General features: G+C 41.3%; 1 protein-coding gene across 1 annotated transcript in view; it reads right to left on the bottom strand.

The window, feature by feature from the left end:
- Positions 1-3,232: 3,232 nt before the first annotated feature.
- Positions 3,233-14,031, bottom strand: part of LOC149148781 (putative anion transporter 3, chloroplastic) — a 233,072-nt gene continuing 222,273 nt past the window's right edge. Inside the window, exons 6-8 of the mRNA XM_089439780.1 lie at positions 3,787-3,924; positions 3,592-3,625; positions 3,233-3,438 (exon numbers count right to left, since the gene is read on the bottom strand). Coding sequence (XP_089295906.1) covers positions 3,269-3,438; positions 3,592-3,625; positions 3,787-3,924 — 342 coding nt within the window. The 3' untranslated portion in view covers positions 3,233-3,268. The remainder of the gene's footprint in view (positions 3,439-3,591; positions 3,626-3,786; positions 3,925-14,031) is intronic.

Genomic DNA, 14,031 nt, shown 5'->3' with positions numbered 1-14,031 from the left:
GTTCGAGATGGATTTCCAGATGGTTGGTCACACCATATTATCTACCCTATCCACAAGTCAGGGCCTACTTCTGACCCCAACAACTATAGGACAATCATGGTTGGGCACACATTCTCCAAGTTATATGCTACAGCACTCCACAGGACACTCTCCCATTTCCTTGAGCAAAGACAACTCAGGGCCAAGGGCCAAGCAAGATTCCGCCTAGACCACAAGACGATCGACCACATCCTTACTCTTCGTGCAGTGATCGAGGAGGCTAGGCATCGATCGTCTAAAGTGTATTGCTGCTTTGTAGACTTTCGGAAAGCCTTTGACTCAGTCCCGAGGGAAGATCTTTTCCAGAGGCTAAGAGAGATTGGCATTTCCTCGACTCTCCTGACAACTATCATGCGCCTCTATGAGGCCATCCTTGGCCGTCTCCACACAGTTGGAGGAATGTCGGATTTTATCCGAAGCACCATTGGAGTCAAGCAAGGATGCCCCGTTTCTCCTACTTTATTCGGGATCTATATCGATTAGCTTGAGTCCTTCCTCCGAGAGCATATCCAGGATACAGATGGGTGTCTTCTTCACCAGGTCCTGATTTCCATCCTCCTCTTTGCAGACGATATTGCCCTTATAGCCTCCTCCCAAGAAAGCCTTCAGAGACAGCTGGATGCTCTAGCAGCTTTTTGTGACCGGAGGCATCTAACTGTGAATTTGGGTAAAACCAAAGTGATTATCTTCAATGGAGTCAAGAAAACCTCGAACTTCCACTTCTTATTTAAGGAGAGGAGATCAAGATTGTCAGCACCTATACATAATTGGGAGTCTAGTTTTCAGGGCCTCGCTTCAACCTGCGGCCAACCCTTCAGCCTCAGATCAACAAAGAGTATGGCTCCCTAGCCCTTCTGTAGAGGCAGTGTTTCCGGCACCATTTCCAGGACATCTTGTCTAAAATGAGCATCATGGACACTTTGATTCGCCCCACAGTGCTTTACGACTCAGAGATTTGGGGTCCCTCTCTCCTAGAGTCAAATTGGGCTTCAGCGGAGCGGGTCTAGACCCTCCTTTTGCGTCGTTTCATTAGGTGCAAGCAGACAGTTCCTCAACACATCATTCTAGCAGAGTTTGGGGCTCAACCTTTCCGCCTAGAGGTGATATTCAGGTTAGTGTCGCTCCTGCACAGGCTCCGAGGCCTGGCAGACGCGAGGAAGGGTCGTGACAGATACCCATATTTAGCATATTGCTCCTCGGAGAACATCGCCCGTATGCAGACAGGTCGATCCAAATGTTGGTACACTGGTGTGACAGAGCTTCTGGAGGCTTCAGGAATCCAGATTGACCATCTCCCTCCTTTTCAATACTCTCTGAATGCTCCAAGCCACCTCCTTCCCAATCAGCAAGAGCTGAATAAATTCATTAATGAGGATATTTATAGACGATACATTCAGACTACATGGACCAACCCTCCCAATGGGTTGCGTCCAAAAATGGCCTTCTACGCAAAGCATTGCCTGGAGATCAGGGATGGGCTCATCATCAAACCCCAGTACACATTCCAGCATTGGATGCATGCCCTTAGAATCCCCCTCGAGCAACTCAGAGTTGGGTCTCACAGACTCTGGGTGGAGACAGATCACCACTAGGATTTGCCAGCTCTGTCACTTACAGGAGATAGAGACAGAGATACACTTCATCTTCGGATGCCCTGCTTACTACGTGATTCGAGGTCGTTTCCATTGTCTCTTCAAGTCTTCTCAGACTTTGACCAACTTCCTCAGATATGTTGATCCGAGATGCCTTGCACTTTATCTCCAGAGGCCTTCAGATTTTGGGCCCGTTTTCTTCAGCCCCCAACCATATCGGACACCACGCAAAAGATCACGAACTTCTTTAGGGCGCTACCATCAGCGTGGGGCACCAAAAGAACCATTGACCGACCCACAGACACTGAGACCAGATCAGTGCGGTCCCGGGGGGGCCAACCTATAGACACTGAGACCAGATCAGTGCGGTCCGGGGGGGCGACCCACAAACATTGAGACCAGATAAGTGTAGTCCCGAAGGGGCCGACCCACAAACACTGAGACCAGATCATTGTAGTCCCGGGGGGGCCAACCCACGAGACTGCACCAGCGCTCCAAGATTGGATCCACCCCTGGGAGGCGCCCTAGAACCTCTAGGCAACTGCACCAGCGCTCCAAGATTGGATCCACCCCTGGGAGGCGCCCTAGAACCTCTAGGCAACAGCGGCGACAGCCCAGTATGCCCACAGGACAGCAGACTTTGACAAGCTTCTCTCAGTTTTCTTCTCTCAGCCTTGGATGTTAGGAGTAGGAACTGGATAGGGGACTCCTTCCCCCCCTTTTTCCTTCTTCTTCTTCTCCTTCTCTGCTTCATCGCAGTGCTTTGTTTCGAAGCCAAGAGCTTCTAGCTTCTACATTTACATTTACATGTGTTTTCTGCTTTTTAAAAGAAATGTTAAAGGGGACCGTTTGGTCCACCGGCTTGGCATGATGTAATCATTGTAACCGACAGTCCCGTTGATCTATTATGGTCATTTGTTGGACATTAATAAAATTATCTTATCTTATCTACAATGGGAAAATAAACCAGCACAATTGAGTTGAAGTGGAGACTCGGTACTTGTAGATCATTTCAAGAATTTTCCAGTAAAGTTATATAATCAGATATGCAACATTTATTGTATTATGCATGTGCAGCAACCATCAGGACTACTTTTCTGGTTATAGTGAACTACATCGTTTTGTATCTTCAATACTTTTATTCCTATTGACTTAGTAGTGATAGGGTTACCTTTACATTTTCATTGTGTATTTATACTCGCTATACTTTGTCGTCATTCGTTGAACATTAATAAAATTATCTCATCTTATTATCTTATTAACTTATTAAGTGAAGCTCTTGCTTTATACTTTAATTCTTCCCAACATCAGAAATATTACAATGTTATTATGAAGCTTGCCAACTAAAATCTATCTAAAGAAGCTCATCAACCTGACTAAAATTCTCTGGTAGTGTTTCCGTCAACTATTGAAACCACTCAAATCAGATAATTTCCTCTGGCGAACAGGTGCTTAGCTTCTTTGGCAAACTTTAATCGAAGGAGCACGCTTAGCTTCTTTGGCAAACTTTAATCGAAGGAGCACATTTGGCCTGTTTTTATCCCTACTAGAACTGACAGTCCGCAGAAATTTGACACCATTTGATCTACAGCATTTACACATTTAAGTGATTGACCTGTCTATTTTCAACTTCTCTTTCAAAATATACGGTCCCCTGTCGCACAAAGATTCCAAAACACAGTGCTAATGCAGTACAGAACTGCAGTGAATGTAAGAAAACCTTGGAAAGAACCCATCCATTCTACAAAGAACCCAGTTCCAACTGTGCCAACGATAGCTGCTAATGTCCCAGCAGTATTTGACATACCTGTCCCCATTAATGATTAATGATACAAATTCATAAGAACTATTGTTGAATATATGAAAATCAAAACACAATTCAGTCCCATGTTGAAAATGGTCCACAAGCATTGCATGAACCTCTACAGCCTTTAAAACTAGAAATAAAAGCAAATCTTACCATGAAGAACTCCTCCATACTGTGGGGCAATCTCCTGCTCGCATAGTATAAATAAAGGAGATAGACTACAGTCAGGAAATAAAACTAGGAAAAAAAAGACAGCCAGAACAAAATTGCACACACAAGCTAAATCTAGGAATAAAAGAAACTATTTTATAAGATTATAATCTTCACTTGTTTATTTCCAAATCTAACCTGAAGATTGACAAGAAAGCCAGCTTGGCTGAATGCACTGAAACCAACTGCAGCAGTGAGCCAAGCAGATGCTATAGATGGATTCCGTGCAGTATTTAGACCAAGAAGTGCCACTGCTGGACCAAGGAAACCAATTGACTGTAAGGACAACAAGATCAATATCCCAGCCAATCAGTCCCTCAAGAATCGCTCAATCAATACGTCAGTTAGACATCAATGTTAAGTAATGTTTCAGCAGATCAAAAAAGGCATATGTTGAAAGAATATGAAACTTGAGATACGTGCAGAAAGTTTTGAAGATAGGATCCATGAGCCTCAAAATAATGTACAAGTGCATTAAGAGGTAAATAAGACACTGACAGCTATATATCCTTTACAACAATACCAGAGGAAGATCCATGAATAATATGTCAGTACCATTGCCAGTGAGTGGCAGGACTATTGTCTACAGTGCTTCAGTTCTCATCTAGTCAACATACTAACATACTAATGGCAGACAGGCCATTTTGGGGTCAGATAATTGCTGTGGAGAGTGAGAAATTTAATACTAAATTTCTCTCAGTGTTTCTTTCTCTATTTTTTCTGTCCAATATCTTGTACATGAATTACTGCTAAAGAATAATAAAGAAACCCTCATCTGCTGCACCGGTTTTCCCACATTGGGTTTTTCCGGGGACGATTGTCCAAAAATAACTGTGTTAATATGCTTATATGTGTGCTAGCATTTCTCTAATTTTCCTTGCATTTATTTTTCCTCAATATTTAATTTGTGAAGGCTGCAGTGTATTTATTTCGATATTTGCCGTAAGAAACTGCAAATAATTTGTTTAATTTATTTAACAAATAGAAGAGATAATATCAGTTACTGCAGTAGGATTCCAGACTTCGGAATTTTCACACCTTGGAGTGAATAACATTTGTGCCTAGGAGGTGTTAAGGTCCATTTAGATGGAAATGATAGGGTATGTTACGATTTTTTTTTTAATATACCTTGTCAAAACCAAAAACCTAACGTTGGGGGGTACACCACGAACCACGCTATTGAAATAATCGGACAATCCTGATTTAACATAGATCAACCCTGTATATCATTTTTGGAGCATAAAGCAATCAGCATATAATACAACCCCTCACCTCCAAAGTGATGGATTTACAGCCGCATGGTGAGGATCTAACAGGTTTGGAGCTTGAGGGGAAGGTTTACAAAACTAAGCTTGCATCCCCGAAACAGTCCTTCAATACCACTGGTTTCAGTACACAATTAAAAGGTAAGTCACCTTACATGTAAAATTTCAGTTTTATGAACATTTAATTCAAACACCAAAAGTTGATTAATGAATAATAATTCATTCTTTCTATTCATGACGAGTAGTTAATATAGTTCATGTGTCTTGGGCAGTCCAACAAATTCATGTCAAGATTTATTGGAGTGAACCTATTGGTCACTTACCTGAACATCCATTATAACAAGGACAGATCTATATAACTCTTAAGGGATAAATAATCATTCATCATTCATTGACATGTTTAGATACAATGGCGTGCATATAAATACACGTAGGGGTCATATGTCATGTCTTTGGTAAAAAGCATGACTTATCATTATTAAAAATTAATTACTACATCACATAACAATTGTCCTATAATTATTCTTACAAGATATTTATTTATTACATTATGATAATAAATGTAATGTACTTTAGGTATATTACATTTACAACTTTACAAATCATTATGTTCGCCATGCTTTGCACCTGCAAGAGAGTTCTGGAGGATAAACACGGGATAATCTAGAATTTGGAGAGAAAAAATTACCCTTTGACCAAGTAAGTTCAGAATTTGATCCATCTTTATCAAGACTGTTTAGAATAGCAAAACTTGCTTTTCTACTTGAAATGGCCCCTACTAGGAAGCACTCAACTAGGCCTGCACCAACCCCTCCTGAGTCTGAAAGTTGTGTTGACATTGATGCTGATATTTTGATACCTGCATTTCCACCAAGATGTCTTGTATACTAAGGCAGGCAGCCCTTGATGATACAGATCAAATCCCTACTTAGGCCAGTAACTTATCTCAAGTGGTCATCCCCCTTCTATCATCACCCAATTTTGTTTCCATTTGCACCAGATTTTAAACCCTCAGAGTTGCACAATACTTTCCAGTGTGGTTCTCATGCATTAATTTCAATTACAAATGCATCAATTTCAAAAATGCATCTCCTTCCTGTAGTTAAATTTCCTTTGAGTGATGACAACCTAACTGTAAGGTTTAACAGTATGCCCCTGTAGTCAAACAGGATGTTATTCACCATTATTTACTGATCAATACCTCATTTCCAAACTTTAAATTATAACTCCACACTTCTATTTTTCCAAAGTATTAAAGAAGAGTAATATGTATGATATCTTTAATCTTAGCTTATGACAATGACAATGATATGAAGGTCATAATAGGTTTGATGGATGGGATCTTTCCTTACACTAGGTTACTACCTGTTAGATTTTAATGTGCCAGTGGATGGGATCTTTCCTTCCACTTGGTTACCACCTGTTAAATTTTAATGAGCCAAGCATCTTTCCAACTCTATTCATGAGCAGTTATGTAATTTCCATAACTTCAAACTGTTTAAGCACAAATCATATCTGGTTTATTTGATCCTACATTTTCAATCTTCATATTTTGAGCATTTGAGCCTAAAGGGTTCAAATGAGCAAAAAGGTAACCTCTTCCAGTCATTGAATGGACTCCTCTGGTCATAAAGCATTAAACAAATTAAGGTTTTAAGAACTCCTTTGATAATTTTCTCTTTTACACTCACATTGCCTTTCATGGAGATCCTCCTCATAGGATGCCTATTGAGTTCTAAAAGAAACTCCAATTAAGTCCCAAAATAAGGATGGGAAACTAGTGCGGTATATTTTTAGAGATCATACAGTCCTCAGAATTTATGGCTCTAAAGTTCAACCCTACTTGCTTCCGATCTATCTCCCACTTCAGATTTTTTCCTTGGAGTACATTAGGAAAAGATTGCCTTCTTATGAGCTTCATTTGCATTTAAATATCATAAGACAACCTTAACTTTACCTGTTGAAGTGTGTTCCTTTATTATCAAAAACAAATCTGCATTAGTTGTCAACAAAACGATAAATTATTTTGCTTTAGTCCAAGATTAGTTTGGCATTATGATCCTCCCCATTTGATTTTATATCGAAGAGTATCCCTTGAATCATCCCCTCATCTCCATCATAATATTAATAAACTGGAAAGTTAGCTAATAAATACAGGTGGGAAGATGTCCAGTCCTTGATATAGATGCAAAGTGTATCACCTAATCTGATGAATTGTACTAAAAAGAACCAAATCTCCCTAATTCTACATTGGCAGAGCAGCAGGATATTGACCCAAAAGTTATGGAAGCCAGCGCAGAAGGTGAGAGAGGAAATGAATCAAGTTGTAGAATCAATACCCACTATGGTTGTTAAAACCAATAATAATAAGGTAGTGACTCAAAAAGATCGAAGAAATTTTTTATAGGAAACAACTCTGCCTATTCATGCCCCAGAACCAAGGTTACTTGGGAGCGGGAGCGAAAACGGGGAGCGGGAACGGGAGTGAAAACAGGAAAACTGGAGCGACATTTTAAGAAGCTCCCGATTTGAGAGCGATTCCAGGAGTGTTTTATATATATATATTTTATATTTTGACGCATATATGTCAACAAAAGCATGTAGAATGATGAATAAGATATAAATAAGCATAAATAAAAAACATAGATTGAACCATATAACAACAATCATCTAGAAGTTATAACCTTCATCAACCACGTCCACAACTTAGTAACATACAACATATTGAGTCTCATGATTCATCAATCTTGAAGTTTCAAGCTTTCAAAATTCAATATATAACATTTATCATCATTGATCACCAAAGTTGTACTTGTAAGCTAAGTGTAACCATTACAACAAATAATATCTAATTTCTAATATGAAATGAAATGAAACAACTTTCAACTTTCACAAAGCATCAATTTCATAATTCATTACTAATGAGTTATAATTGCCAACTTCAAACTTCAAACTTAAATTGTCATATATTGTTTACAAAAAATATCATAATAAATATGAAAGAGTCAATAGTTATAAAAACTACTAGAAACTGGAAAAGACAAGTAAATCTATTATCTATTGCTAATGTTTGGGCCTCTTGCCGCCACGAGAAATGTCTAATTTTTTAGTCTTGTTGGAAAATCAGGATCTTTGTCATTAATATCACCCTCTAAGCATTAACATAAGATAGAAAAAGCATAGCATGTCAAGCCAAATTTTTTTTGAGTGATGTGTACATTTTTAGGAGGGTCATGATAGAGGAGTTCGACAACCAATGTCACTAACATCAAGGTACATAGAGGGATTGGTGCCCTTGATTAAATACGAGCTCCATACCCTAATACATGAGAAATTTCAATGGAAACATTGCAATCCCCTCAATCCTGAAATCCTGAAAAAACTGATAAGTCTGCTAGATTTTGAATGAAATCTATAAAATTCTACTTTCTCCATATGAAATCCAATGATGTCGGAAGTTGGAACCACTCTCAAACATCCTGAGTCATTTCATGGTAATGTTAGAAATTTAAGTAAGAGGATGAAAATGAAGATTAAGGAGAATGTCACTTTTACTAGGGCCATAGGCTTGATCATTAGGCTGCCCCACTCAAAACTTATTTGTTTCTTTGAAAAAAATTGCATTTGGAATATACTGCAAAAAAGACTAAACACTCCCAAAAAACCAAGGAGCATTTGTTTTTGCTGGGAGCTTGCTCCGACTAGCTCCTAAGTCACTCCCGCCGGAATCGCGAATTGGGAGGGGGGCAGGGCGCTCCCCCGCAACCCTGCCCAGAACAGAACAAGATGGAAACAAAAGGAGAATAACGTGAGCCTCATGTTGTTCAATCAATCAAGCCTGAGCCCAAAAGATTTAAAAAAACACAGTCAAGAGACAAATGGTAAAATTTATTTCAGAGTCTTTGTTGAAATGTGTAGCTTGGGAGGTACTCCCACAACCCCTGGGGTACTAGGTTAGTGAGGAGTTGACCCACAGAAATTGTGTTTTGTGGGCAATGTACCTAAGTGGTGGGCTTTGTACCCAAAGCAGTGGGCAAAAGACCCAAGGTGAAAATCATTGTTTATTCATTGGATGCATGAGGGGCACCTTGATGGGTTGAGGGGCACCTAGGGCTATAATGGAGAGGGTTAAACCAAATGAAAGAAGTTTTATTTCTATAGTTAATGGTGTTTAAGCATGATTTGCTTATGTCGGCTTGGGCTAAAGTGGTGACCCTTGGTGGCTAATGAACTCCACTAAGAACACTATATATAGAGATGAGATTGAGATCATTTGATACATCCAAGCAAGCATCTCTCAAGTGTTTTCTTCCCAAGAAGAAGAGCGAGTTACCTTAGGAGAAGAGCCACAGATCTCACGAAGGATTGAGCTGGTGCATTTGTGGTTTTTTCTGTTGTTTGTTGCAGGCCAAGTTTTCCCAGGCAAGAGGACGTATTTCTCTGTGATATGTGTGCCACTTAAGGAGGTCTGTTGCGCAGATTTCAGGTCTTCTTTCTGTGTTAAGTCCGTGCCCTAGTTAGGGCCTCTTCTATGCATGTACAACCATCAAAAGTTCTGCCCAGAAGTCTGTAATATTCGCTCAAGTTCTGTGCACATAAGAGAAGGCCAAGACCCTGGAATGGTGAGACAAAAGTCTGGTTTAACTCTGTGATAAGGGCCACAGAATTTCAAGACTCTTGCGTAGGGTTTCTAATTGTTGTCTGAACCTAAAAGAGGGCTGAATCCTGGAATGGTGTGAACAGAAGTGTGAGCTGTTGGGACAGAGAGTAGGGCTGTCATAACATGAAGGAAGGAAGGCTGAATGTTGGAGATAGATGAAGGTCTGTCCTACAAGAGGGTTTGGACAGTGGTTTTTTGTGCCCTATGTTCAGTGAATTGATGTCACAAATTCACGGTGAGAGGGCTGCTTGTTGAGGACCTTATGTGCAGTGACATTTGGTGTGACCAATCATTGCAAGAAGGCAGTTTGTGTAGCTCATGAGCAGTGATCCTTGGAGCAGCTAAGGGACTGTAAGGAGGCTGGCTGATAAAGACCCTAAGTGCAGCAACCTTTGGAGCAGCTAGGGTGTTGTTAGAGGGCATATTTGTGGGCCTAAGTTCAGTGATCCTTGGAGTAGCATTGATCAATGATAAAAGGCAGATTGTGAAGCTGAGCATGTAAGCAAATCTGAAGTTGTAGAGGACCTTGTGAGCAGCAGTGGCAGAGGTGTTGGAGAAAAAAGATCTCTACAAGTATAGGTGGCAAAGGACCTACCAGGTGTTCAAGGAAAGTGGACTGAAAGGGCTGGTGTAAGTGCTTCTTCAGCAAGTCAAGTGTGGCTTGTTCAAGGGTAGATTGAGTGTCATAAGTGTGAAAAATTCTAAATAGAAATCCAACAACAGTGACTGATATTATTTCTTCTACTTATTGATTCAGAAATAAGTTATTCATAGTGTTTCTACGGCAAATATCGAAATAAATTCTACTGCAGTTGTTGTCACTCGCTGCTTCATAAGGTTATCAGTTGCCCAAAGTACATAAAAGCAGTGAGGTTTGAAGCCTTCCCAAACCACAGAAGATCTCAGAGCTAAATCAGACCATACCCATTGCATAGTGCCCGAAAGGAGCTTTCCAACAATATATGGAAATCCGAAAATAGACTTCTGGATCATAAGATATGGCCTATTGAAGTTACCCTTGGAAAGCCCGGAGAACGAAGAAAACGACCAAGTGCAAAGGCAAACTGCATATCGGCAACCCCGCAATCCTGCATCCCACAGGTCCCGCATCCCGCATCTCGGCAACTCCGCGGTTCTGCGGTCCCACAAGCGCGCAGTCCCGCGATCCCAAAACCCCACAATATCGGTGATCGACAGATTGGCGGGGTTCTGACTTAATAGACCTCGCAGCTTGCGATCGTGTGATGTGGTGTGACATTGCCGGGGAGAGCCAAAATTCATTTACAAAGGAAAAGCATGGTAAAACCAAGACAGGGTCAACCCATTCTCTCTCCTCCACATGGCATCGGCACAATGGCATATCGGCGAAGTCCCAGATATCAGCGATTTGCGGGGTTTTCATTCCAAGACCGTGCGGGGGCCGATTCTATGATACAATGTAAAAGTTCTGGGAAAGGCCAAAAACCAAATACAAAGGAATTTTATGGAAAAACAAAGGTCGCGTCGCCCCCTTCTCACCCCTCCATGTGGCGAAATACGGTAAATCCCACATCCTGCAGTCCCGCAATATCAGCGGATCGGCAGGGTTCTAAACTTAAAAGATTGGCGATCTCGCCGATTTGCGATATAGTGTAAAAGCTCAGGGGAACGCCGAAAACCATTTACAAAGGAATTTCATCGAAAAACTAGGGTCAAGCGGACCCTTTCTCTCTCCTCCATGTGGCGGTACGACAAGTGACGTGGCAGTATAGAGGGTGATGTGGTCATACGGGTGACACATGTCATTCAGTTTCGATGTTTTCAGGGGTCCTATGGGGCCATTTCCGAGTGACACATGTCACCACTCACAGGGTGACACGTGGCAGTGATGATGTCACCCCGCAGATCGGCGATCGCAAGTGTCTTGGGGAAAAGCTAAAGGTAAGGTGCATTCAGCGCCGGGATGCGGGATTCCAAGTAACAAAGAACAAAGGCCCCCAAATGCGATAAGTTATTACGGCATGACCTATAAATCTCCCGCATTCGGACAGTCGGCCAGTGTTGAGAAGGAAGGTAAGGGTTCCCCTCTCTGTGGTTGCGATTGCGATATCTTTAGTGGGCTCGACCCCATAGATCGACGATCACAGGGTCCAAAGGGAAATCTTAGGGGCAAGCACTGTAAACCGCTGATATGCAGGATTATCATTTAACAAAGGAAACAGGCCCCCAAACAGAGGTCTAAGGACCTTAGCGCTTGAAGGCTAAGCCCTTGGTCACAGCCCACGGTCCTATGAGCAGAAACACAGAAAGGGACTACACCTAAGGGGGCCTAGGGGGAAATCAAAATGCAATTTTTTCACGATGTTTCAGTGTTAAAGGCCTGCACTCGAAGGACTTCTAGGTACATCCCCAAGTGCACTAGAGTGCCGAAAGGGTTTTGCAAAGTTTCAAAGGCGAATCGGTTGGCAACTGGGACATTGAATAGAGTATGGCGTACCCCGAAAACAGTAAGGGGGGCTTAGGAAGATTAATGGTTCGGTATGGAGCCCCACTTCTCTACACAGAAAAGGACCTCCGCGATAGGAAATCACAACAACCCTCTCCCCGTTCCACCAGAACAAGTCACTCGCGCAATAAAGGTAGAAGTGACAGGAAACCGGCCGAGCAGCATGGGAAGCGCACTATGACAAAGACAGGGCCATGACGAGAGGTCTTCACAGGGCAGCAAGGGACCTCTTCCTCCTTTCTCCTCCAGTTTTCTTATTGTTTTCTGTAGTTTTATGTTTCCAAGAAGGGAGCAGATCCTGATTGTAATTTTTAGGCAACAAGAGCTATCATAGGCCGAGGCAACTAGTACTTCAAACAGCTGGCCTTTGGCTGAGATATTTTGTAACAGCTATTCCAGTTCCCCCTCTTCTTATAAATAGGGGGAAGCAACATTATACAAAGGTTCTGGAATTTCTCACCCGATGGGTCTGAACTCTGTGATACCAATTTGGCTCATAAATATGTAAGAGAATGACTTGTATTTCAGACTGTATTACTTTACACAGGCAGATCTTTCAAACTAAGCAAAGAAATGGTGGTGATTCCCCCTTCTAAGTATTACAGTATGTTATCCTCCTGTTTAATTCCATTATGTTCATATTCTTCTCTACATTCATGCTATAATAGCTGCTAGAAATGATTTCATGCTTCCTTGCAGATCCATGTGTGTTGATTTATTAATGCATATGCTTGAATGAAGGGCTGAAATTATATCTTTAAACTGCTCTATATGAATCATAGCACCCATCCTCTCTTCAGTCCATTATCTCTGCTTGTAACTCAAACAAGTGTAGAATTTCCCATTGCTTGCAGCTCTATGTGTTCACTATAGAATTCTAGATGTTTTGGGCTCTATATGATGAGTTATGCTTTCTCCTAATCCTCTCTCATTTACTCAACAAAGCCTATTAAGCTGTAATCCCCTTTGAAGTAATCAGCCTCTGTTGTTCTATGTGATACTTCTGGGAACTATGTGTGTGAGGAAGTACCTAAAATACATAACTCATACCTTTGGAGGAATGAACTAAGCCCCCTTATTATCTTTCATTACGTGACAATTGGAGTGTTGCAAACCCCTCACATATAACCTTTCATGCACTCCTCTATTTAAGATGTCCTAGGAACTGGTCTACAATCAACCCAGAGGCTATCTCTAGGAGGCTTTCTATCTCTCCTGCAGCACTTGTGCCACAGGGTGCTATATTTAGCGAAAACAGTAGCCTTCACAATTAAAATAATGCGGAAAGTAAATGCAAGGAAAAATACTAGCACAAGTATAATCACAATGACACAGTTATTTTTGGACAATTGTCCCCGAAAAAAGCCAACGTGGGAAAACCGATACAGCAAATGAGGGTTTCTTTATTAATCTTCAACAAAAATCTCATATACAAGAAACAACCAGCAGAATAAAAGAGGAATCTTTGTGAAAAATTTACTGACAACTCTCTCACACTTCTCGGCGAAATTCTAATCCAGGAGAGGACCTGCTGCCCCCTCTGCGTCCCACTGTGTCAATTTCTGTGTGGGGACTGCGTAGTCCCAGCATCAGCCTTTAAGTTGTCCCTTCTCTACTTTGCATCTTCTACTCTACATCTTCTGCTCCTACACTCCTGACTGATATTGCTACCCTCTCCCTCCTCTTCACCTGCAACTCTCCCTTTGAATCGATTTCCTCTTGCCGAAATTCGACTAGTGAAAAAATCGATCTTACTCGAATAACTGAGTATCTTTCTGGTGTGCCTTCCAAATTCCCATCGAAGTACTTATAATCCTCTAGTTGAGAACCAACAACCCAAATTAGATTCTAATCAATGGCTCAGATCATTTGAACTCGATCTTCGTCTTCTTCTAGAAGTTTCACCCACAGTTAGATTAATACCCTTTAATTATTTTAATTTCCTAAGTTTAGACTTAGGGATCCATTAAAAA

This window comes from Pinus tabuliformis, chromosome 9 (genome assembly GCF_031772625.1).
Source record: "Pinus tabuliformis cultivar Carrire ecotype Pingquan chromosome 9, CPIR1, whole genome shotgun sequence".
Taxonomy (NCBI): domain Eukaryota; kingdom Viridiplantae; phylum Streptophyta; class Pinopsida; order Pinales; family Pinaceae; genus Pinus; species Pinus tabuliformis.
The sequence above is the reverse complement of the archived record's forward strand: the minus strand, read 5'-3'. Positions and strand labels throughout refer to the sequence as shown.